The sequence below is a fragment of the Pipra filicauda genome, unplaced genomic scaffold (genome assembly GCF_003945595.2).
Source record: "Pipra filicauda isolate LSUMZ 115617 unplaced genomic scaffold, ASM394559v2 scaffold109_size3271384_pilon, whole genome shotgun sequence".
NCBI lineage: Eukaryota > Metazoa > Chordata > Aves > Passeriformes > Pipridae > Pipra > Pipra filicauda.
This window is the reverse complement of record NW_024103540.1, coordinates 2179155-2206147: the sequence shown is the minus strand read 5'-3', so window position 1 is coordinate 2206147 and position 26993 is coordinate 2179155. Positions and strand designations below refer to the sequence as shown.

The 26993-nt window shown below is 36.4% G+C and overlaps 1 protein-coding gene across 3 annotated transcripts in view; it reads right to left on the bottom strand.

The window, feature by feature from the left end:
• Positions 1-26993, bottom strand: part of GPCPD1 (glycerophosphocholine phosphodiesterase 1) — a 44124-nt gene that overhangs the window by 2065 nt on the left and 15066 nt on the right. For all 3 annotated transcript variants that reach the window (XM_027716642.2, XM_027716724.2, XM_027716330.2), the window contains exons 5-19: positions 21694-21769; positions 19512-19553; positions 18190-18313; positions 16828-17074; positions 15577-15739; positions 15353-15485; positions 15071-15125; positions 13062-13154; positions 11578-11655; positions 10558-10597; positions 9717-9778; positions 8764-8829; positions 7844-7980; positions 6515-6650; positions 6022-6182 (exon numbers count right to left, since the gene is read on the bottom strand). In XM_027716642.2, the coding sequence (XP_027572443.1) occupies positions 6022-6182; positions 6515-6650; positions 7844-7980; positions 8764-8829; positions 9717-9778; positions 10558-10597; positions 11578-11655; positions 13062-13154; positions 15071-15125; positions 15353-15485; positions 15577-15739; positions 16828-17074; positions 18190-18313; positions 19512-19553; positions 21694-21769 (1613 nt within the window). The remainder of the gene's footprint in view (positions 1-6021; positions 6183-6514; positions 6651-7843; positions 7981-8763; positions 8830-9716; positions 9779-10557; positions 10598-11577; positions 11656-13061; positions 13155-15070; positions 15126-15352; positions 15486-15576; positions 15740-16827; positions 17075-18189; positions 18314-19511; positions 19554-21693; positions 21770-26993) is intronic.

The window sequence follows — 26993 nt, the reverse complement described above, 5'->3', positions numbered from 1 at the left end:
TGTGATTTTACAGGTGGCGCAAAACAGTGCCAAACAGTGACACAAAACAGTAAGAGCAGTTTTCCAGGCTTCAAACTTAAGAGCATAAGAAATTTCAGAGCCCTGAGATTATTTGAACAGACTGATATACTACTTGTACATTATACTGAAAGGAGTTTATACTTACTGCTTCAATAAGTGTTTCACCTCCCCCCAGTTCAGAAGCACCTCTCTTGAATTACCATAACAATATTAGGTCAAGAGTGAAAACCAGAAAATCTGATCTTTCTTCATACCTAATGTAAATTAACTACCTACACCATTTCAAATAGTCTGTCCTCATTTCAATTTCTTGTTTTCACACATGTAAACAAACCTGCAGGATTTAAAATGTCACCTCACACAAGACCGTCCAAATCCAACACACATTTTGAGTCTGACAGTGACACTGAGCATAATTCAAACACTATTTTGGTGTAACTCATTATAAAGCAAAAGCATTCGTGTTCCTGTAGCCCAACTATGGCACAACACGTATTGCGACAGGGATACATCCTGATCTCCCAACAGTAATTTCTAACATCAGCATGTTATTTATAGCCGAAATTTCCTTCTGGGAATCCAGTTGTGCATATACAGTTTCACGTATTGCACATCTCCAGGTTTATCTCCTTCAAATGAAAACTTCTGGAAGAAATTACCATGGCTTCTGCTTTAGTCTTTTATGAATATTCATACCTTTCCTTATGATTCCTTCAAAAAATTAGTTTGGTTTTATTTCATCATCCTTTGTCCTTCGTAAGTTTTCAAGTTATGTCCAAAAGGAATGCAGTGTCACAACCAAAATAACAGAGTGCAAGGTGCCTTTTTACCCCAACAAGATGACTTGTGAACTGCTGGCAACTCTGAGACATCCAAAACAAAATGCAGCTCAAAGACTGATATAATAACAGGATTCAAATAAGGAAACACTTCTACAGGAAATAATGATATGGATCACATTCTCCACAGTATGATCGAGGACAATTTCTGTGAAGAAACTCCTTGAAGTGAGGATAAATGCTGTCTGTTTTTATGAAATTCAAATAGAAGGCATAGCAGTTAAATTACTTGCATAGCACCCATAATCCAATACAGGCCTAAGATATAACCCAAAATTGCCCTATGGAAGCCATCTGCAAAATAAAAGCTCTGCCTTCTTTCCAGGATGCAGGTATTTCTTCAGTTAAGCTGGCTTACACATTATGAATTTCTAAGCACCTTGTTCCTAGAACATGGCTAAGCATGTTTCTAACAGGTATTTTATTAGTTCTTTACTACAGCATAAATTCTCAAATTATTGCTTCATATTAAATTCTTTTCAATTGACATTTTGGATGAATCCAACCCTCCAAGCTCCTTTGAACCTGACCACCAGAGCCAGTCTGCTCCAATGTGTATATAGTGTTTCTTCTAAAGCAAAAGCAGAGAAGACACTTTGAAGCACAGCTTGTAATTCGGAATTTCTTGTCCTCACTTTTCGTTCGGGTCCACGAAAGTAAGCCACCAGTTTGTAAAAACAGAGCATAGTTCCAGGATGTCTCTTAATTAATTATTTCCAACTTCACCATCAAAATAAGTAACATCTCCCTATCCTTCATTCTTCAACAGGACACTTATTTGTAAGTAGCTATGCAGCAAAGTTCCTCCATTCAACTTCCTATTAATGAGCAAGCCCTGCAGAAGACTGGGAAGAATCCTTTAAAAATTACTTTTTAAAATAAGCACTTTCTACAAAAGACTTGCAGGACATTGCAGGGTCATGCAGTGGATGTAAAACTAATGTGTTTAGCTCCTGTCTGGTGGTTTTGCAACCTCTGAAAACACATATGAGACAAAAGTCATCAGTACTGAAATCCTATTTTCATGCTAAAAAGATTCTGTGAAGCTTTTGATTAAAACTCTTCATTTTTCTTTGCATCAAGGTAAACTTGAGTTTAGTTTTACTTGCAACTCACAAAATAGGGAAGACTTAGATTGCCACTGCATAACATCTTAATCAATTAGATTAAATTATAAATCAGCTAATACTAGTCCACTTCCTTCATATATCCATGCTGTTATTAAAGTAACATGCAGTTTCAGGCAAACAGGACAGCGCAGATTTAGACAGTCTTCTACTTTTGAGAAGTGTTTGGAATGCTTTTGCCTTGATTGCCAGCTAAATTTGTGTTAAATGTTGGGAAGTTACTAATACCAATCAAGCACAGAGCTTTTGTCCAGAGTCCACAAATGCAACATGCAGCCTAAGAAAGCTCTCATGGAAAAGCTTTCAGCATAAGAATAACTGATTTAGCATTTTTATGTAGTTGTGTGTATTATTCAGCAAACAAAATTCAGATCATGTAAAGTGAATGAAAAAAGATAATGCAAGTGTAGGTTAGCACCCACTCCCTCTCCACGTTGGTATTTAATATATAGCCAACAGGTGTAAAAACATAAGACTGCATTGTTCTTACTGAGTTAAGTATATTCAAATACAGAATTATTTCCTGGACTGTTTAACAAAGCTTACCCAGGAGAAAAATACCAGATAAATCACCCCACAAATCCTGTTTTAAAATTCATCATTTTTTGCCAAGCCAGAGAATTTCACTACAATAAGTTAAAGTTTCTTCTCTAATTAAAATCTAAACATCAGACTAATAAAGCATTTTAAGGATGAGATTTCTGTGTAGACAGAATATACCCAAGTCATGCACATAAAGTATTCTTCTGTATAAGGACCTAAAGGCAGAGGTGGCACCTTTCTGTAGGTTGTCCTTTTTTAATATAAGTAATTTGGTTACTTTAAACACTGAGATGAAACTAGTTGAACACAGGAAAATAGTAGAGTATCATCCCAGCAACAGCACCACAACATCCATTTGGTTTAATGTCTTTGGATATATCTAATAACCTGCAGCCCAAGTGGAGAAAGGACTGGATGGGGGCAGAGAGGTGTGTGTGTTCTTTCCTCTGCCCCAGTGACATCATTCTTTTAATATTGTTGGCATTTGTAAGCTTCCCAGATTTAGTCTTGCAGCTTTTCTTCATGCAAAGCAAAGTCAGAACCCCCTACCTGCATTTTTTTTTTGCCCAGTGCTTGATATCACCAACTTTTGGTATTCAGGACACAGTGTTTCTGCCATCTTCACAACTGGCTACAGTGTTTTGGCCAATTCTACATGGATGATTAAAGTTTGGAAAACACATCTTACAGAAATTATCACTATGCAGACAGTTCATTATCTCAGAAATCACTACTGCATACAGTAACTCAGGGCCACATGAAAGCAAGCAAAAATTCACTAAAATTCCTCTATTCTCTTCCTAGCTTATTCAGGTAACTAGCACTTAAGGTAGTATAAGTAAAGGTCTAGTAAACAGCAACACAGAACACCAGGCACAGCGATTTTTGATAAATATCTGGACTTAGCCATAAATCCAGAGAACAAAAATTCCGCAGAAACCATGGAAGAAGCAAGCCTTGATTCAGGCCTAGAAATATTCCGGAATTTGAAGACACAACAATAGCATGAACTGGCTTTACACTAATTACTGCAGTCCCTACTTACTTCTAGATCTTGAAACAGGCAAGTACATCTCTCTCTCGAATTCTGCTTCACAGTAGTTTTAAATACATTTATTTCTAAACTTCAAACAGCACAGGAATATGGATGTTTACCATACCTATTTAAATTCTTAATATCAACTTCATAGTCTCAAACAATCTGGAAGATTGCCTCTTTACCCAGCAGCTCCAAGTGGGAGTGGAAACATGTGCTGCCACGTTTTACATTTTGACATTCTGTCCAGGACTTGCAAATACCACCTGCATTTCAAAGTGTCCACCTTGAGAGATCTGATGCAACTTTCAGAAAGTGTCATATTTCTCCTAAAGGGACCTATATTAAGACTGGATTTAATTTTATTTAGACAATTAATAAGTTTTGAAAAGTAATTAAGAATTGCAAAGGAACATTCTACAGGAATAAAGGGGAAACAACATTTCCCTGTAACAATGATACTGAAAAAAATAATTGTTTGCTACTCAAATTGCAGTTTGTAGCTTGAAAAACGAAAAAAAATGCAGTGCAGAACTACTGTTTTTAAACAGCTTTGGAGTTACTATTAATTCTGGGGTTCCTCTTAATGAAGTGGAAAGATGTTAAAGGAGAAGTGATAGATGGGGCAGGCAGCGAGAGGAGAGATGAACACTATTAAGAATCTAGATGATCTAAATAGTGCAGGAAAGTTAAGAAATTTTTCTTCAGTTAAATCCACAAGGGAATTCAGATTTCCAACAAATTGGCTAGTCACCAAAAGGTGAGATGAAAGGTGTTCTGTTATCCTACTACAACTCAAAACACACTAAACAGCACAAAAGGGACCATAAGATGACATGTAGCAGACCTTGCAGCCTTGACAGCAGTGCAACAGCATTTAAGTAGTGCTGAGTGTCTGGAGTAAGAAAAGCAACATGAAGTCAAAAATGAGGCTGTCGCCTTCTTGATTTTTTTACCATAGTAGTGAATATGCATTGCACAAAGAGTAATAAGCTACTCTGGAAGACTGCATTAGCAGACATCAGATGAACAGACACTTTAAGAATATTTTACACAGCAGTGTTTCATTAAAACGCCCCACCTATTCATGAACCAATAATGTATTACTTTAAGTTATCCACATAATAGGATCCAATCTCGTTACTCTAGGATTGTACATCAAAGAGTTTCATCTGCATTCTAGTCCAGAGATAATTTTCATCAACTAAAGGGGGCCTCAATCATGAGCTGTAGGAGAGGTACAACACACAGCACTGCTGTGGCAAGAAAGAGGACTTATGTTCTAATGTCTTCAGTCTGAAGCTGATCCCCAATGTAAAAGTCTAGTTATACTTTTTTACTGCCAGAGAATAGGAGACATTCTATACAGTACAAGAAGTGAGACCTCTGGCAAACCAGAGAAGCAATGGACCCACCACTCTAGAAGGACTCTTAACAGTCAAGAACAGATAATAGAGAGTTAACTAATTTTTTTTCAATGAGAAAGAAAGAGCAAACATTATTTGATTTCTTGCCTCTAGATATGTTAAACTGACTCTCAGTTTTCACTTTATAAAACAGACCCCTTGACAATTATTAATCCCTTTCCTCCCTTTTTATTTTTTCAGGTAAAACAATATGCAAAGCAATACCCTTACTAAAGCAAAAGGCTTGAAAGCCTTCTATAATTTGACACTTCAGTTACACTTAATGCTTTCCCAATGACATTCTTCTTCATCTATCAGAATTTCTCATTTAATACAGTTTCTCAAATTAATCATCATCTTGTATTAATGAATTTCACATCTTCAGTGACAAATGAGCTAAAACTTTTGGTGTTTGTGAGGAACTAAATACCACAAAAATGCTTTTGTTCAAATATTTACCCTGATATTCTGATGTCTACCTGAATTCTCTGGAAATAATAGAATAGCTACCTTCTGTAGTGACTAATTTAGCAGTTCGCCCTAGAGTCCCTCCAAGCTAATTTTAATAGGAAAAATGGTGAATCCACAGCTTTGAAACACAACAGAAAGCTGGCAAAAATTAAAATTATTCACTTAAGTTGTGTTAACTATTTCCACAGCTTCATGTAGAAAGCTTAAGCTTTCAAGTCAAACCGTTAAATAATATTGTCCTCACCATATCATGTACATAACTTAAAAACTATCATCATGAATACCAGTAGCATCTTAAATGTGTGTGCCATGCGCTGTTTCTTTAAAGAATCAAATTACATTTATGTTAATCTCAGAACAAACAAATTATTTTGCTTCACATTTGCTGAAATAGTGGGAATAAGTGTTGACTTGTTCTTGATCTGGGTTTATGGGCTTCTTGTACTTGCAGTACAAGAAGGAAGATATTCTGTACCCAGTCAACCAAGAAGCAATGTGACATTTCACCAGAATCAATATATAATAGTTTCTAAGCTTGATGATGATGATGATTATTTATAAAAGCTATAATTAAATACCTGTCATATATTAGCCCATGAACACCATATTCTCTCAACTTCTTCCTGTTATCTGGGTCATTTGCATCATCACCCCATGAAAAAATAACTAAGCCCTCAGATATGGCCCGTTTAATAAACGATGGATTCCTCAGCAGATCTTCAGAATGCACATTAATTCCCTGAAACACAAAAGACTTCAATTAAAATTCACGTTTCTGAAACACATCAGTTTTTTTAATCTTTGACACTTGCAGCTCCTTATGATTTCATCCATAATAATAAAAAATAATTTATCCAATTAGAGAGTTTATTGATAGTGCTATTTTTAAAACACTGTATTAGACATTTGAAACAACGGACATTATTTTGGCAGTTACCCAACTTTATTGTATTTCTTTTATGAGGTTAGTTGTAATGTTAAGTTTTTGTGTGAAAAATGATAGATTTAAAACAAGTAGTAATAATTTAGTTTCATTTTACCACAGAGTAGTACCAGAACTTGTCAGCTTACCAGCAAGTTTTCAAACTGTGCAAAAGTAATGGCAATTGGAGTTGTGCGAGATCTGAGATCCATAAGCTCTGGATAGAGTTTGGATTCTCCTTGGGTGAGAAATAACACAGGATACTTGTTTTGCTTATGCCGAATCCTGTTAGAAAAAGAAGTTCACAAGTAGGAAATGAAAAAATGAAAAGCAGGGGAATTCAATCTTACTGTTTTGAGTGGAATTCCTCTCTGTGCTGAATGTTCTTCTAGTTCCTAGCTGGTGCAACGAAATGGTACTACAGTTTAGCATCAAACTGTGTGACAAACTGCTCAAATTATTTATTTTTTTCCCATTATTGGAGATTAACACACAGTTTAAGGGAAGTTTGACTTCATGTTGAACTCAGACCCACATCCTCAAAATGTTTATATAAAATCCTTGAAGGCTGTTTAATTCTGTAATTTTCTTCTTAAATGCAGGTTAGAGTAATATGAAGATCCATGATAAGAATTTCTAAACATGGTTAATATCAAGAACCTAACCTTACTAATGTATTTTTCAACTTAGATACCAGTACAGTGGTATGAAATTACAACAGATGGAAGCAAAATTTTGAGATTGGCATGTTCTTACACACTTGCTTCTTAACCCTTTTATCAGTACCTTGACTTGGTTTTGCCTTGCCCATTGACTCTTCAATGGTATTTCATCAGTGCAGCATCAAATGAAGCTTCCATAAAGCCTTTCATTAACAGTGCTGAAGCAGTTTTGGTTACCAAGTACTGCACCACATTTTTAGTTCCTATATATCCCAACTGTTTGTTCACCAGTTCAACTTCTACGCTTTTTCTGTGCTCCAGTACCTTCAATATGACATTCCACAAAAGCAAAGTAAACCACTTAACAAAAACCACAAAGAAAACCTAAACCAAACATGGGCAACACAAAGTTCTTTTGTTTTCCATCCTTTCAAAAGGGCAGATACAGTGAAAAATTGTAACAAGATGATTTGTTTTTTAAGTTGGGCTTGCATACCCCTGGAGCATGACTCGAAAAAGACTCTGGGATACCAGAAGAAACCTTGTCCTTTTTTGTTGTGTCAAGAAAGAGTGAAGCATTCAGGAAGGCACTTGACAAAAATATCCACTATGACTTTGTTCTCCTGTTTGATTTTGGAGTCATTTCCAATGGCAAAGTGGTCTTGTTTAAGTTCTCAACTATTTTGGCACCCAAAGTTTATGTCTAAGCAAAACAAATTGTTATTTGTTCCTGTTGGGTATTCTTATGTACAAAGTAAATTTTACAAAAAAAAAAAAAGAGAAAAAGAAAATACATAATTTATCTTCTTAACTTACATTGTACAAACATCTGCATGAAAAGAAGAAAATACAATTCTTCTTCTTCCAGCATTCATCAAAACAGTTTTTAGAATAATATCTAGAAAAAGGTTCATATCAAAGTAAGTTGACAAGTTGCCATCCCACTGTCCATCCTAGAAAAAGAAAGAACAAGCTTCAGCCATTTAAATTAATGGTTACTGAAATTATTTTAACCAGCAATGGTCTTTCATTCTACCTGAGCAAAATGAAAATTCAGTTTGCCAGTCCGAATACAGAAATCAACCCTTCAGTCTGTTGAATGTTAGTTACAGCTCTACAGGACTGACAGTCTGAGAGGCAGCTGAATTCTCACAGCAGTAAGATTCAGTGAAAAATTCACTGTCTCCCTGTCCAAGGAAAATGTTTCTAGGAAGCCTATTCTAATTCTGAAAATGCAAAGGATTTCCCTGAAATGTAAAGGAATTCCCTGACAGTCCACCAAAACCTACAGCAGATATTCTCTATTGTTATTTCTAAATAAACACAATCCTGTGCAATGCTTGAGCTTGGACCAGGTGACCCACTGTGGTCCCTTCCAACCTGACCCACTCTGTGATTCTGTGGAACATACAAATTCAGTGGTAAGATTTGTAGAAATGAGATGTTCTTTGAGAATAGCAAGTACCTGTCTTCCTGCAGCTGACCTGTCTCTGAGAGCACTATTAGCATGTCTCCATGCATATGGACTTGCACCTATCACTCTCCTTAGTTTCCTTCCCCCACTCCAGGCTTCCAGTCTTAGCCTTTTTTTCGTTCTAGACTGAACACTAAACAATCCAGCTGAGTCTGCAACACTGCTGACTAGAAGGAAACAGTTGCTTGTGTTACTGCACCATGTCAAATTACAAACTTTAGCTGTCAGAGAATTAAAGCAAATCACAGGTACATTTATTTACCCTTTGCTGGGAGATCCATTTTATTTCTATGTTGAACCCAACATCTTCAGAAACAGACTCCAGGACCTGAAAAAAAATTCATTATGAAAAGACCCCACAGTAAAGGAGGACAGCAAAGCATTGTGAAGGTAATTTTTGGGAGAATACACTGGAATTTAATTGCCATATTTAGTGGCAATGGTGTCTAACAGTAAAATTAATCCCCCCAAGTTTTTAACATTTAACACAAGATACATATACACTTTTTTACTCAAATTTCAACTTAATAAATGCATACAAATGGATAAAATCTTAAGGACAAAATTTTGACAAGGCACAAATGCAGGTCAATTCACCATAACACATATAAGAAAATGCCCCATTTGTACTCCTGAAGAAAAAATGGGGTTTATTTCTCCAGAAATATATATAAACACATAGTCCTAAGTACGAAATCCATGAGCTTGCTATTACAATGACGATGATGAGAACAAAAGTTCTTTCACATGAAATTCTTGTAAAGAATTATTTGTAAGGTGCCTTCAAATCAAAGGTGAAGCTCACACAGTCATGAATGAGGACATATTTCTCTGTGGTTGGCTCTGCTAGATGGCCAATACTATGTGATTAACTCCCTAAGGCCAGGTGGTTGGTTTTTTTCAACATTAGAAACAATTATCAATGCATTAAAATGCAATGCCCCTGTGTACCCTGAGCTATGCAACTTGGGTTCATGAATTAAGAAGCTTGAAATATCTGCAAACTACTACTTTTAAGCACTGAAAAGCTTCCAGTGGGCAACAATGAAGCCCATATTCTCAGTTCCAGCATTGATATCAGAGACCTAAAGCCAAAAATTAGTATCCCTTGTGTGCAAAGCTGAAAGTAAAACACATACTTTCATGTTCCACAGTCATCATTATCATCTATATTCTTTGTATATAAACCTTATATTATATATAAGGTTTGCTTACTCTTTGCAGTGAAGGAAATGGCTGGGTCTCAAAAGCAGAGTTTTCCTCCTCTTGAAAAGATGCTGGAAAGAAATACAAAATACTGAATCAAAACAAACAGCAGCATAATCCCAGTAATCCCAGCAAAAAAAGGCTGGCTCAAACTCATAAGGCTTTTAGGAGTGAAGAATGAATCAGGTCTACCTTTTGATTACCTATGCCTTCCCTCTAACACTGACATACTCCAGCGATGGTGTTGGCAACTCCTGTTTTGCCAGTGGGAAAAATTTTTTGACAATCATTTAAAAACTCGCCATAATATTGATCAGAAATGGCTTCTCCCATCCTTCACCACTTCATTCACTGAACGACATCCAGTAGAAGCAGCCTTGCCTATCAAGGCTTATTTATTTTATCTTTTCCTGGACTGGGAGGATGTGCAAGGTACTTTGACCATCTGCTGTCCCTATGAAGGGGATGAATTAAGGCCAAAAACTACAGCACCTATAAGACATCCTACAGCAGTTACCAAGGTTCTTGCTGGCAATTCTGAAGAGCTGAAGTTAGAGAAGTCTAAGATGAAACATTAGTGGCAACTTTGTTATGTTTATTCATAAATATAGATTGATCTCTATACATGCACCTTCCACAGTCCTGTCCCCTCTTCTCAAGGGAGTAACTTCTGTCGAGATATTTACTTCCCAGCAAAGAAGTCCACAGCATGCACAGAATTAACTACATAAGCATTTAGAAGTGTTCAGGAAGATGACAAATGTGATTAGAACAAGCAACTGTAGCCACAGAATATGTATAAATACATGGTAGTGAATCAATCTCAAGACTCTTCCAAACTAGTACGTACCATTCTGATCTTTTACTTTCAGGGCAGTCACGTGAGCCAGCTGAAGAACATAAGAGTAACATTAGCAAACACTCTACCCCTAGAGATCTTCCTACATGCAAAATGTAACTAAATTTCCTTATAAATTAGTTTTTAAGTTTAAAGGTCCATTATAGACACAGTTTTAGTAATCTGCAAAAGAATAAAGGACATCCTAGTATACATCACAATTTCCTTTCAAAGTTTGTTTTAAAGATTTCAAGGAAAACATGCTTACTGAAAATTGAAAGAACATGTTCAAGGGTAAAAGCACACATAGTATAATTCAACAGCAAGATGTGAAGAAATCTGAGCATTAATCTCTCCTCTATGTTTAATCCAGTGCAGAGGGCTGACCAGTTTTATAACGTTGTCACATACTGAGACAGAATCAAGCCAGACACAGGACCAACTCCCTCGCTCTGTTCAAATTCCCTCTCCACAAAAAGGAGCAGAGCAAGTAACTTCAAGTAAAAATGATCATATAGTTCTTGGATCAGCCAGATGCTTTCCTTGACTGAGGACAGGTATCTCAGTGGGGTCTTTAGTGGCCCAGTCTCATCCCCCGGCTCCCCTTTGAGTCAGACAGGGCACTGCTGCTCAGAAGGTAGAGTAGTTCAATGCAACCCCTCCAACATTTGAAAATTAGACAGACTTCAGGACAGATGTTTTTCTTGAAAGACTTCAAAGCATTGGCTTTCAATGAACCCCACCTTCAATTTCAACCTTCCTTATTTTTTAAAAATTACCATTGTTAGCATAATGATGTGGATCTACACAAGCTGTCAGACCACCTTTCTAGAAGATGCAAGTAATGAAATTTATTGAAGTTGTAACCATGTTGCAAAAGTATTTTTCTTGGAATTAGCTAATTGTTCTATTCACACAATTTTTAGAACTGTGCTCTCCCAAACTGTCTTTAGTTACTGCCAAAAACTCTAAGCTTCATACACAATTTGAAATTCTACACATAGCATATTGTACTAGCCAAAGTAACAATACCTTTAATAACTGCAGCTGATCAAATGTAAGTTCTTTGACTGCAATCTCAAACAGTTCCAAAGGCTCTGTATCCAGTTTCTTTGAAGAGAAACAATACATAATTAAGCACAACTGAAAACTACAAAAAAAGCCTACATGCTTTTAATATGGTAACATTAAAGGCAACTATTTTTTTCCTCTTTTATTGATAAGGATACAAGGTTATATCTTAATAAGATGATCAGTTTTCAGGAGACAACACAGTCACTTAAATGCATAGAACAAGTGTCCATTTGAAAAAAACAGGATTTGTTTCACACAAGCCAGAGGCTTAGAAGTTCTTCACAAAAAGTTAGTATATTTATTCTATAAAAACTTGATTGGTTAATCAGGAAAAAGGTTTGCAAGTAAAGAAATGCAGTAAAAAATACTCCAAGGCAGTTTACTACTGTCTATCCAATGTCACAGAAACTAATAAAAAAAGACAAATGTCTTGAGGTAAAATTGAGACACTCACACCCTGCTCCCAAAATAAAGATCTGGTGTCAAAAAAATTTTGTCCATTTCTCACGTCCCCTCTTCACCACAGAAAATTTTACTGAGCAAGACAGTAGTGACTGAAGATACACTGAATATCCACTTCCCTTAGTAAAGTTCCATTTCCACAACTGTTCAAAACCAAGCTTTTTATAATTTGCAATATTGCAAAGGGTGTGAGAGTTTGATGACACAAGACTTAGGGCCAAGAAGACAGAACAGTCTGCTCGTAGAACCTCTGTTTTAGCTCCTTTTCTTCTGATCCACTGAGCAATCCAAGAGTTCTTCAGTCTCACACATGAGACGTGAAATATATTGTTTACCTCACAGTTAAGGAACAGAGTAAAATGCTGAAGTTAAAAAGGGTTAAAAAAAGAGTTAAAAAAAAATAATGGAAGTCAGGCCGTTTTTGGCTAATCAAACTCTCTAAATGAAGGAGATCCTTGTTTCTTCCATTTTTCTGCTGTCCATCTACTGAGAGCCAAACAAAGCAGACTTTGGTTTGACCTAAAGAGTTATGAGTACATAACTACTTAAGACAAGTAAACATTTAAGTGTCAGTAAGAGTGAGAAGTCACGCTAAGAATCACACTAACTCTCCCTCAAAAAGAAACAAGCAGAAGTTGTTTTAGACTGCTCTGGCAATCTAAAACAGTCCCCCCAGGCACTACTGAATATAGTGGAGTTGCCTGCTTTTTTCTTCCATATCTTAAATTTAAAAGAAAGCTAAATGACAACTATAATGTTGGCTTGAGGAGTGCCAAAAAAACAGTGCATCTCAAAAGCTCTTTCTACAATATCAAAAGGAAAAACTCAACTTCCCTGCTCTACTTCATGCACAGAGTAATGCTGCTTATTTATTCCCATCCCATCCTTTGAGTCCCCAGAATTATTTCTATGAGAGTTTGGCTTTTCAGTTTCTGGAATGGTCATACTTATAAATAAAATACAAATGTCATCCTCTTTACCTTTTTCATGGCCATGCAACATGTGAGATCATGGTATACAATAGGTACATGATCTTTAGAAAGATGTACATCAAATTCCACATATGCTGCTCCCTACAGAAAATTGAAAAACACACAGAACAGAACAAAACAAAACAACCATTAACTACTTATGCACAAGGACTACAGAACTGCACACAAGTTGTCCAGTATTTACAGGTCCTGGATATCACAGAGAAGTTGAATTCAACTCCCTGTTACCAGTTAAGTTACGCTCAGCAACAGATTAATAATGAAAAAAAAATTCATACAGGAAAGTATTTTAATTACCATAATGCAGCTCTAATATATATATATATATCTTGCTCAATCTTGTAAACCATCTAGTAAGATTCAAGTATTGTAAACCTGGTTTCAAAGAAAGGCTAAGATGATATTTTTAAATATAGATGTTTAAAACATACATGACTTTGCAGTGTCCTTCCTCCCTCCTCTCCACCACCCCACCAAGAGACAAGGGATGGCTACATATTGTAAAGCTTTAGGGAGACATTCCATACAGCAACGAGCTTCTGGAGTCACTAGTGAGTAACACAGCAGAAGTGTGTTATATGTGCAAGAGGAGAAATAGCTGCATCCAGTATTCTCCTGTCCTTTTCAGCTGTATGTTATTTTCTGTTGAACTTAAAAAAAGGGGAAGAAAGATCCAAGAACTCTAAGTACAATCTTTTTGAAAAGAGGAAGGGTCAGGAAGAAAGAGAAACAGTAAAAGGTTTGAGGTTTTTACTTATTTTGAGTGTCTGCAAATCATTCCTTTGAAAGGCCTCCAAGAATGCCATTCATCAAATTAGCATCTTGACTCACACTTTTCCAATCAGTTCACAGAGAAAATAGGACAGGCTTTTTTCAGCACTTTTCTCAGCAAAAATATTTTTAGAGCGGTGGCTTTCAGCCTTCTCAATCTGCAAACAGTTGAAAGCTCTTTTCTGGTGCTGCTGCTGCTGACTTCATAGTAAATCTCCGCCTCAATGCACATTTCTTGTGGGCTTTTTAAAACCTGTCCATAAACCTGCAGTGTCCCATCCAGAGATTAGGAACCACTGTTCAAAACAATTTAGTAGCAACAGCTTTCTTCTGGTCTGCAGTCAGCACATGTTCCAGTTACTGTGTTCAAATTATACTCTGACTTCAAAAGAAGAGAAAGCTTTCAGCTATGACTCTTGGGGAGTACTCCAGAACCAGCAGCCAACTCCAGATTCGGCTCCTATGCCTTTAACAAACTTCAAAGGTCTTTTGCAAGAACCTGTATTAATACCACTAAGGTATAAAGGCTTAGGATAGAGAAGTTAAGCAGCAGGTGATCTCACAGCAGCACATGACTGTGAAAACGAGAGCCAAAGAACCTCTGAATGTACTCCTGCCTCCAGCTACTCTGCTGCACTAGACTGTCTAGATCATTCTTGTCACTGAACACTTCAGTGATCAAGATTACTGGAAGGAATAAAAGTGACCACCTCCATCACAGAGTTTAGGCACATGAAGCTAGCGATTGAAAGTCTTCTCTTAGAGTTTCAAGTCTTCACTGTAGCAAGCACCGAAACAAAGGACTGTTTTATTCTATCAGCTCAGCTCCCAGGTCACATTTTCAGACACCAAGTTTTGTTACACAGCAGTCTCTGAGTGAGACGTTTGGCACCTGAGAGTTATGCTGACGGACTCTAGCAGTGCCAAAATTTTATTCATTTGTTCAAATTTATTCCAACCCTATGTCTCTACAGGGTTGAGATTAAAATTCTCTCTGTATTAGAACATATTAAACGGAAGAAGTCTTGATTTTTTTTTTTATTAACTTGAAAATAAGAGTCTGATCTAGGTATTACTTCCCACTACTCAGGGAACTTCCACAGTGATTTGACATAATTTAACATCAGTGCAACTACCATTCACTGTACTGAATCATGGAAACTAAGCATACAAGCCAACCTAGTTTAAACTACAGGTACTACATGTGTGAAAACGTGTGTACATACATGACTAGCAGCATTCCTCAGAGAGGCAATGGTGTTCTCTTGAACTTTAGCAAGTCTGAAATAACAGCAAAGAAAAAGGTGGTGTTAGATGCAGCACAGCACAGAAGTCCATTGAAACAACAGAAATACAAATCAGAAGTTTTTGTTTTGGGGAACACCCACACTTCATATTGAAGTGACTTGACTGACCGTGGGCTGCAGCTTTTTTAAGTGTCCGCTTCCTGAACTGATGTCAGTGAAACGAAACATAATCGCCCCAGATTAAAATACAAACAAACTTACTTAGCTGTTGTTGTAGAGTTTCCTGCTCCCCTGTGTCCAACATCTAGAGTTGTTCTTGGTTTCCAGTATTTTGCGTATGAAGCCTTCATATCACAAGTGTATCCCTGGATCGGTTTAATAACTATGTAGTCCACTACAAGAAAAACACCAATACTTCCCATGTCAGTAGATAATGGATCACTTCAAGTGAAGTTATCTACATCTGTTGTTTGCATCGGCTGTACCTCTAACTTTTCCAATTGTCTTCCTTGGATTTCTGCTCATAATAGCAAGCGTAATAATTCCAGCACTCTTCCCAAGTTCTTCAATTGTGGATGACAGGAGGCAGGCAGAACCTACATGGCCTGGGAGCGCATCACCCTGTACTACCTTCTCACCTAAATTTTCCTAAAAATGAAAAAAAAAAAAAAAAAAAAAAACCAACAAAAAAACAACAAAACACTTACTATTATATGTAGGTGAGAATTCTAAACAAACTCTTCTTCCTTGCTCCTCAGGAAGATACAAACAGGCACTTGATGTAACAAGTTTCTTGTGCATTCAGACAACTCTAATTTCAGGTTGAAATTGTTTAACGTACGAGCGTTGCAAATTACTATCAGTAACGTGAAAATCTTGATGGAAATCTAAAAAACTCACAGTTGTCTTCGAAAACTTAGATTTGACAAGCTTTTCAGGTCAAAACTGCATGTGTGAAATAGTCTGTCTTCTAAAAAGCCCAAGTCGTATTTAGAACAAAAATTAACTGGAATAACATACATGCTTAAAATAACTTTGTATTCATTTCCAGGGAAGGAGGAAGGCAACTAATATGCAGAACGTGCACCTGACCATAGTCAAGGAACTGTGTAGACACTTTGCAATTATGAGTGTAAGTGATCTTAAGGGCATTTTCAGACCAAAGAGAGAATGCTTAAAACTTTCTTCTGCGTACACAGTATGAAGAGATAAAAAGCTGTTTTCTTTTAAAATGGACTTTGAATATTAGGATCTTTCGGAGGAAAGATAGAGTGCAAAATAACAGATAGAGTAATGACAATCCAGTTTTAATTTGCACTGGTTAATTCAGAGAAATCTCCTCTGCTTATAACATAAAAATTTAGATTAAATAATTGTGATATAACTAGTTCATATACACATTGTTCAGGATCAAGCAGGAGATGCAAAACGTAGCTCTGGTAAAGGATAAATATCAAACCAACCTAACTACAATACCACACACAGAGATTTGAGTCTAATTTGTACTGACATCTAAATAATCAGAACTGAAAAACGTTCTGTGCCACATCAAGGAGACTCACAAAACCTTTCTGCAAAATGGGCTGGGAGCCAATAGCCTCATACTTGTGTAAACAAATCCAGAATATCCAAGAATATCAGGCAGTGGCCCTGTTTCAACAGTGAAATCTTCACAGTAATTCAGTCTAATTCTCAAAGGCAGACTGGAGCTGCTTCCTAGGGGTAAACAGACGTACCTCAAAAAAATCAAAGATTAATTCCAAGTTATCAGGCTCCATGGTTTGTATTGTGTATTCTATCCATCGGTCTGGCTGCAGAGCATAACCACAGTCTGGCTGAGTGTGTCGACATTTATAGTCATTATTACTTATTAAGGAGAACTCCACAGTGTTTGCCATTTTCTGAGGTACAGTAGGGGATGTTTTTTCTTGGCCCTCTTCATCATCCTCATCTTCCTCTAGGCCTTCTAGGGTCAATTTTACTCTGTTCAACCAGATATATAAAACAAATGGTTAAGTCACAGAACTGTCCTTGAAAACGATAAAGAATTAGAAAGAAGCTTGAGCAGAAGCTCATACAACAGAAGAATTCTTCTCAACTCCACTATCTGAAGGACAGCACTACATGCAGTGGGCCCTCATAAGAGTCAAGAGTTTGTAGACATTGCCTAAATCATACTTTAGTCAGATTTAAGTGCTCAAGTCACTACTAAAACATGAGCTTGGATAAATATGAAAATTGTACTAAATGGTCTGAGAAGCAGCACTTTACCAAACTATTTGGGCTGCCCAATAAACAGCCTTCTTCCACAGACTGATATCCATAATGCCAAAAGGCTAATGAAAAGCACTGAAAACAGCAGTAATCATCAACATCAAGACTTGAATGTTGGTGGCTGCTGCTAAGCACATACACAACTTTATGTCTCTATGAACAGTGATAAGGCAGATAAGTACACTCTACTAGACATAAGTAATATAGTCTGAAGTAATTAAGTCCCTTGAGAAATCCTAAAAGATCATTTAAGCTGAATGCAACTTCTGAAAAATCCTGGACTGAGAGGAATGAACCTCTCTATAAGATTCAGAATTCTTTATTATGCAGAGCAAACCTTCCACACAAAGTGAATTATCTCAGTGACATAAGCTATAACAAGCAAGGAAAAAAGACAAAGCTCTGGAGAGCACATTGTAAGTATTAATTCTTAATTAAACTTCCCATTCATCAGAAGTTGGAATTGGTGGGAGGGGGAATCAAAACTGGAAAAAAAACCATTAAGAAATCAAGTATCACAGAATCATCAAATGGTTTGGGTTGGAAAGGACCTTAAAGATCATCCCGTTCCATCCCGCTGCCATAGGCAGGGACACCTTCAGAGAATTATGTAGGAACACTGCAGTTCCAGCCAAAAAGCAAGAAACACAAAGACGAGCATGGAGTAAGTATTTGTGCTGAAATACTTCGAAAGTAGCCTGATAGTACACCCCTATCAGCAACCCAAAATTAATTTAAAGGCTGTATTAATTAAGTAAAGAAGAAACAGTAGTATTGACAATTAACATTAGGTAAATTGCATACTGAGATGAGCAGTACCTTACCTAAACCTCGATGTTTTAAATTTCTTCTTAGATATCAGTACAGGTGGTTTTTCAGAATAATGCAGACGTAATCTTATTTCTGTTTGACATGTCAGCCACCCAGCATCCACAGTTTCAATACCATCTATCAAAAAATCAAACAAAAGTAGTAGACACTTTAGTAACTTATTTTAGGGAGATCTAGACAGTTGAATATACAAACATATAAATATAATTCCTCTATCATCTTTCAGACAATCCTTCTCATCACTAGCTTATCCTACAGTATTTCAAGAGCCATTGTTGAGTGCATCCTTTCACTAGTGTTTCTAAACTACCCAGAACAGAAAACAGATACTGCACTTCTAAGGGTATTAAACAGAAACAATGATCAAGTGCACACTGTCTGCAGGAGAGCACTAAGTATTCCAGTGTTAATTTTATATATGCTATCAAGGGCTAAATTAAGCCTCCAAAGGCAAACATAACATTCCTTTGTCCTGGGATCTCTCAATACAGGGAATAACACTGGAACTCTGAAGATTCATAAGCAATTAGAGGCTCCCTGTTTCTGTTGAGATACAGGTGTCATCAAAATCAATACCAGTAAAGCTGTGTAAGTCTGCAGGACAGGGTATAGCAACAGTGTTGATGGAGAAACAAAGCCTGGAGGAGAATCCTCAACCTCACCATCAGGACAAGGAAAAACCCTACAAGCAGCATGACCAGCAAGCACAAGCCACCACACCAGGTGCTGAAGCAGACCCCACAGTTCTGAAGAGCTCCTAGCTAAACCTATGGTTTGATGAGGATAAGAGGAAAAAGGAAAAAGCTAAGACAAGACATATAAGAGATAAAGAGTTACTTTAAGTGTCACAGGATTGAGAAAGAGGTGGGTCAGAACTGCCAGAGGTGAGACACACATGCACACACGAAGACAAGGTCTGGGCTGGTAAGAGCCTTTTGGGAGTTACATGTCTAACTGAGGAGGCAGACTGTGTACATTTAGTGCAAGTGATAATATCTTTCTAGGCAAGAGAGTTTTTCTAAGCTGGGTATTAAGAGAAAGCTAAGTCTATTCTGTATTTCCAAAAATACATGCTCATGACTTAAAATTTGCAAATTTCAACCCTTAACACCATCAGAGTGACAACATTTCAACTCTTCTCAGCAGTCTTTTATTAACAGTAGAAGGGATTAGAGCCTGTATAACTGTATAAGCAGAGAAAACAATCACAGACAAATCTTAAAATTTATGATTTCAAATATTTTTCAATTACGAGACTTAATCTTGTTCAAATTAAATTTATGGTAAAGAGTAAAGGTCAATATGCCTCACTTACTATGGATTCCAAAGAAACCATCGTCAACAGTAATTTCATCTTCTAGAATTAAAAGGAGGGGAAAAGAATAAAAAAAATTAATTAGTATTCACATTTTAAAAAACCATTGCCAAGTTAAATTAATTCTACTTTTCCACCGCACTTCTAAAAAGTGTATCTAAAAAAAGGCAAGAAAACTGAAACAGATAAAGAAGCATGTTTTTTGCAACCTTCTATTAAGATTTATCCCAACTTAGGCTTTTTCTTAGTTTCTGCAAAAAAAAAAAAAAAGTCAACACGCAGAATGCCACATTTTACCTAAAGTAATCTGAACTGAGAAGAGCAAGAAGGTTGCATAATTTTCTGGTTTGCTGCAGTATTTTACTGATATCTACATCCTACCAGTATCTAAGATGCTTTATTTGCCAAAGTAATGCCAAGGACATTAAAGTTTCTTGCAAACATACAAGAAAGTTATCCTCCTGCACATTTATAATTCAAGCTGTTAAATCAAGTTAGTCATGATTAAAATGCTTATTCTGCCCATGTGACAGAAACCAGCCTAGCATGAAATATTCAAAACACTCAGGTCACACTTACTTTTATCCTTACCCTTTCCAAAGCTTTAATAACTGAAATCTTAAGGCACTAAGTAAATTCACCAGCATTAACAGAACTGCAGTAGTCTAAACAAACCACACATTTCTCAAAACATAAATCTTCACAAATTTTTGCCTCTACAGCAATTAATCCCTTTTTTTTTCCCCCTAGGAAGAATCATAAGCCTGACCTCATTTTTTAATAACGACAGCCAAAAATTTAGGATCATAATGACCCAGTACTAACATACTGGGTTTGCTGCATTTTCTTAAAGATGAAGCATTGAATACTACTTGTAAAAAAAAAAAAAAAAAATATTCCTAACTATTTGGAATGAGATTATCTAAATTTAGAGAAAGTCTAGACCCTAGCAGAGGATACGCTGCTTCCCTTGTCAGTTACTGACAAATATAGAAACAATCTTGCAGGAATAGAAAAACAACTAATTCAACTGAAATAAAAAGCAAAAAAAGGGGCAGGGGCAGGAACACGGTCATAGTTGTAGCCAGGTGGGGGTTGTCTCTTCTCCCAGGCAGATAGATACCAGTAAGACAAGAGGGCATGGTCTTAAGCTCTGCCAGGGAAGGTTTAGGTTGGATATTAGGAAGAAATTCTTTACAGAGAGGGTAATCAGACATTGGAATGGGCTGCCCAGGGAGGTGGTGGATTCTCCGTCCCTGGAGGTTTTTAAGATGAGACTGGATGTGGCACTTAGTGCCATGGTCTAGTAACAACGGTGGTAGTGATCAAGGGCTGGACTTGATGATCTCAGAGGTCCTTTCCAACCCGGCTGATTCTATGATTCTATGGTACTATTCATGATTAACAAACAGTTTCTTTAATACCACCTTCTTTCTAAAAGACATTATTTCAAATCATTAAGTTTTTTAATAGATGTGAACTCCTAAACGTGGAGGAAATACTTTTCATATCCTAGAAAACACATTGCATAAAACATGCCTGCATAAAACATGCCATCCCATAGCAGCATGAGAGATCTAAACTACGAGCTCCTTTCAAAGGTTATTTCAGTCTCTCTTACAACTCCAGCTTTTTCCCTGTTCAGAAAAGCATTAGTAACTTCAAGTCTGCATGCCATCTTTTCTTCCAGCAAACTACATTTCCACTAAATTGCCAGGTAAATAAGTCCATTCATGTTTCTATTTACATTAAACCATTTACTTACGGAAGTCTTATTAAAAATCTTTGGTCTAAAGTTTTACTAATTAAATAGTACTTAAACAAAACCAGCAGTGACTTCACACCCTCCCCCCCATTTTCTCTAAACAACATAATATGGATCCTTAGTCTCAAAGAATTAAACTTACAGAAAATTATTACAATTCCAAATTAATAAAAGAACAACCCACGTAATCTTAAGGATGACAGCAAAGAATTTCAAATCCACTCCATTTTTAAGCCACTTACACATACTTACATTTTGAGAGTAAGGCCCATGTTGTGCAAAGAAAAAGTCTATACCTCCCACACATTAATTAATTTAAATATTTTAAAACTATAGTTATCAATCCCTCTAAACCAGTGTGCAGCATATTAGTAATCTTATGCATATGCCTCAAACAGATGCAGTTGATGCCCATACCTAAAGGGGTAATTGATCGTGGTTGCAGATGAGTCTCCCACGTGTGAACTATGACTTCGCAGGGACCATCGATAGTCTGTAATTTAAAAGTTAAATGTCTGCAATAATTTTATTTTTTTTTTGTTATATCTGATTTTCTACCCATGAAGCTGTTTGGGATGGTCATGAACTCAGCTTAGAGATTTAAGGAAGAAAAAGAGGAAGGAGAAGAAAGAGAGGGGAACGGAGACAGAGAACGAAAGAGAAAGAAAGAAAACAGATCAGGATTCTTATCCCTGCAACTGCTGATGGCACTACCTGATGTGTTGCATTTACATATGAGAAAACTTGTGACAGTGTGACATGTTACAGAAGTTACACGGAATTATTAAATCTTTACTGCTTACAGCTACTCCACTGGACTACTTTAGTGTCTCTGAACTCATTAAGAGTGCTTGCTTTTTTCTGAAGATACTACAGCAACAGCTTATGAAAAAACATACTTCACATCTATAATTCCAAACAGCATTCAGCATCTCCTCATGCAGGCAGCAGTTGCAGGGGTAGGTTCTCCTTCAAAATTTGCCTGACTAATTCAAAGTCTATAAAACACCGTTACTTCAGTTGTGGTACAGAAGAACAAATTACTTAGCATTTAATTAAAACATAAATACTTGATCCAATCAGCCAGCAATGAAGCCCCTGCAGTCTATTCCAGTTGGAGCAAGATAAATTAGATTCTTTCATTAAAAAAAAAAAAAAAATTACTGTCCACCAGAAGAGTACATTTGTTGACAAACATAGCCAAGACTCAGACAGATAACCAGAACAGTAACTCAGTCTCTTCTTTCAGAACAATTTAAGTTTGAAAAAGCTTTCTAGGTTAAAGCTTTCAAGTAACAGAAAGAGCACGCCTGATTCCCAGCTCAGTCACCCTAAGAAGTTTCCCTTAGCAGGGTGTGGTTGTTAGTATCAGATGTAAAAACCACCGTCAAATAGCTGCAGTTTGTCATTTTGGTGTTTGGGCCTAAGTAACTCTTGATTTCCAAAAAGACTTGCTTCTATTGCCAAAGTCTTGCAAGCTTCAATTCCAACTTGCCCCAGTACTTCAGCTTCTTGTTTAAATACAGGTCAGATCCACAGGGACATCCAGACAAGCTTCAAACTCAGCAGTATAATTACAAAGTACCATAATGCTTTGTTATATTACAGCTCACCTAATAAATCCTTTACAAGCAGATGGGATTTCCTGATATATATTGAACACATTTAATCTACCATGTTTTTGGATGAGCTAACAACAAATGGCAAATATCTAAAAAGTGCTCAGTAAGACAGGTTTACTCTTGAGTCTTAGCTAAAGCAATTTTCCTAATGAGTTCAGAGGCATCCATACTTATGGGTCATGTCAGAATAAAATACATATGCTTCAAGTTATGTTTTAAAGACAGAATGCATGTAAATGTAAATAAATAAGATGATACTGTGGCTTTCAGCTTATTCCTGTTACAAGGCAGTTTTAATTTGCATTTTCTCACAGCTGCCACAATGATCACCCTTAGGATATCTAGAAAAGTAAATGATCAGAAGTTTCTTTCCCCTTCTTTCACAGCACCTTCACACTTGCATGTGGCAATCATAGTTTCTAAAGCTGAAATCCATGTTTGCCAGCAGGGAGGCTGCCTTTTACTAACACCATGCAGGCATGCAAGCTCTCCAACAGCAAGTCCCATGAACACACACAGAACTTGCAGTTTGTGAACCTGGGGAATGCAAGTCAGTCCTGACATGGATTAAGTTGTTTTCTTCAAAAGGTGTTTTTCCTTGTAAAAACTCCCAACATATTGTATGAAAATACCAATACCAGTTTATTTCTTACACTACTGTAATTGTCCATTTTAATTTTAGGTTCTAAAACAATGAATGAGAACTCAAATAACATCATCCCAACAATAAGCACACCATGCTGGACACATTCAGCAAAATTTCATCTCCTGAAAGGAATACAGTGGGCTGATTGTGCATTTAATCCCGGGAACCCTCAACACTTTCCATACTAAGAAGAGCCAAGCAAAGCTACCTGGAAAAAAAGGGCAGTGGATTAGAGAACAGGCACAGACATGACCAAGAACCCTCTCAATCCCTGCTCAGATTCTCTCTGTATTTATAGGCATTTAAATAATGTTTTAATTACATGTAACAGAAGCCATTGTTACAACGAGGTTAAAATACTGATGTAATTTCAGTGGCATATACTGACCACATTTGAAAAGCAGCCCAGTTCAGGAGCAGGGGTAAATGATGTGTCATCAATATTCATAGCATGGTACTGTTACCCAAAAAGAGATCCTCTTGTAAGAGGATCTCTTACAAAAAGAGACTCCCTTGTAAGAGTCTTACAAGGGCATCTATCCAAATATCACATCAGGCATCTCAGTGGGCAGTACACTGAGATTATATTATAGTAAGTGGCACTGTGTGGCATGGATCCTTTTCTACTAATACAGACATCTTTTTTTTTTTCCAAAAGCCAACACAAAGATTACGTTGCTTGATTTTGATTATCCGAACATCTGGTACAATTTTAAAGCTCTTAAAGGACACTCAAGAGTTTTCTTTAAAAATCCAGCCCTCTAACATTATGAGAAGCCAGGGCCTCCCCAGTAGTCATTAGACACTTCTGAAATTAAGGGTAAAATGCTTATCTGGCATAATGTTCCAGGGGTTCAAAGCAACCTGATGCACAATTTGCATAGGACACAGTAGGCATTAGGGGGGGAAAAAACCAAGAAAAAACAAATCTTAAAAACACCACACAAATACATTTATCCAACTGCACTTTACTGATTAAAATAATAATATACTTCTAGAGTATGAAACAGCTAAATTAGACTTAACTGCTGATGTTGCATTTCTGACAAAAATCTCTCTGGATTTCTGTACCACGTAAGAGACAATAATTAAGCAAAGAACTAAACAATTAACAAAGCCATTCAGCCATCATAACTGACTTGCAAGGCAACACCACATGAAAGTCACCTGCCAGGAAGTCCTGAGCTAAACAGAGATTTTATAACTCTAGTATTTTGTAACAGTTTAACACACAATCTGCTCTCTCAGCACAGTCATGGCAGAAGTGTTCCTTTGTTATTATTAGGATAATAATGGGTTATTAATCTAAGAAAAGCAATTCTAAGGCATTCTTATATTAAAGAAATTACTGAGTCTAGGTCTAAGTTTCACCTTTGTTACTTATAGTCCAGGCACTAAACAGATTTATTTACTTACATTTAAAAAAAAAAGTAAATTTAACTCTCATTTGAAACATCTATAATTAAGCAGCATTCTCACAAGTGTGAAAAATATTCCCCAATCCAGTTTTTAAAGTCCTGCTACATGCACAGATATTTTACACTTGTCTTGAAAGAAATAACCCTAACCTTGCATGCTTATTTACTGTTGGAAAAAACAAATACAGAACAGTTTAACAGAATAAGGTATGTTCCTTACTAAGGTTTTCAAATATGCCTCATGCAAATGATGCATGTAAAATTATTCTCCTAAAACATAAGATATAAAGAAGACAAATTCCAAACAAGGGCGTTTTGGGGTGTCTTGTTCACACCTTTCCATATACCCCCCCATCTCTGCCTCTACAACAAACAGAAGGTATGTGTAAAAGAAAACATAGGGAGATGTTCACAGTGAGCTAACTGGTACCAGACTATGTTTAAGGAAAGAACAAACCTCGAGCAAAATAGCTACTGTCTTATTTCATCAAGTGTATGTATTTATTTTTCTTTTTAAATGCTTAAGGTGATTCTTCTGTTATCATCAGAATATTTACAACACAGTAATGTCTCCCAAGACCTGGCAGCAATTTTATGATAAAATGTTCTTTGTATATATATTATTTGTATTCATTCAAAAATTCTATTAATTTTAACTTTTTTTTTTTAAACTGCTCCATTTATATAACTACAGTTATGTTAACACCAACATGCTTCAATGCAAACAAACTAAACTTCATACATCATACTATCCTTCAAGTATAAAAATATACAGAGAAAAAATTATGGCTTTTTTTAAAAGGTGGTGAGCAAAATACTTTCCTATTTGTTTTTTTTTTAATAAAATGTCAGTAATTCTACCTATTTTCACATCTAGTCTGTAGCAATACCATGGGAACTAAAATTTCTCTGTGTAAACATGTATCACCCTCATCTTTGCCACCATGTCCAACTCAAGCACCTTCACAGATGCAGCAGCTATAGAGGGGAACACTAATTTCAGCTGGATCTGTCTTCAGCATGATTTATTCAGTTATGTGATGTCAAATTCATATACTCAGACTTCAGTATATGTTAAAGATTACACATGTATCTGTTTTTCTATTACAGACCATGACACACAAAAATTGCACTGATAAAAAAAGATAACAGTGTTTGAGAGATCATATACTGCAAAAGGATTAATCACATGCAACGGCTAATAAAAAAAAATTACTGAAATAAAAATATTCCAAATAATTTAACTTAAAAGTATCTTTTCCTTATCATATCTGGTAAAGTTCTCTGTATACTGTCTCATTTGCACTATACTGTGCATGATATTCCTGTTAAAAGCAAATCCTACTTTTTCATTGTTCTTCAAAAATTTACAGAAAGTGGAAGAAAACACTGTATCTGGACTTCTTTTCTTCAAAAGACTTTAGGATACAAGAAATAAGGTCCTGTGCACTTAAGAGGTACAAGCTAAATGGATAACCCTGTATGCTGGCAATTCACACACTGTGCTTTGGAGGGTGGTTTTCTTTTTTTCCTGCTTTTTATACACAGTAGCTCTTTATGCTGGTATTCCATAAAATTCATACTTACCTTGGCAGACTCTGCATCACACGGTACATAAAGTGTGCACGATACAGAGCACCTACTTAAAGAAACACACTCACCAATACATATTGTAAACTTTTTCAAATGGTAAAACAGAAATGGTATTGTCTATGAGCACATTTTCTGCTGATTTCTCACTAACTGTGCTTTTTTCTAGTGTGCTATTGCTTACATTTTAAACTTACGGACATTTGCAAAAAAAATATAAAAGGTCCCGTGAGAGCTGCTAGGCTGTAAGAATTAATCTACTTTTGGCCTTATAGTGACCTCAGGAAATCTATTACCAGCCTTCCTTTCTTTTGCCTCAAAGTACCAATTTAAATATCAGTTTCAGATTAGACTATTTCACATGCTGTAATGAAAAAAAACCAGAATTGTGTTTCGTTTGAAATTAGTATCCTTCACTGAAATGATACTTCTGTCAAATAT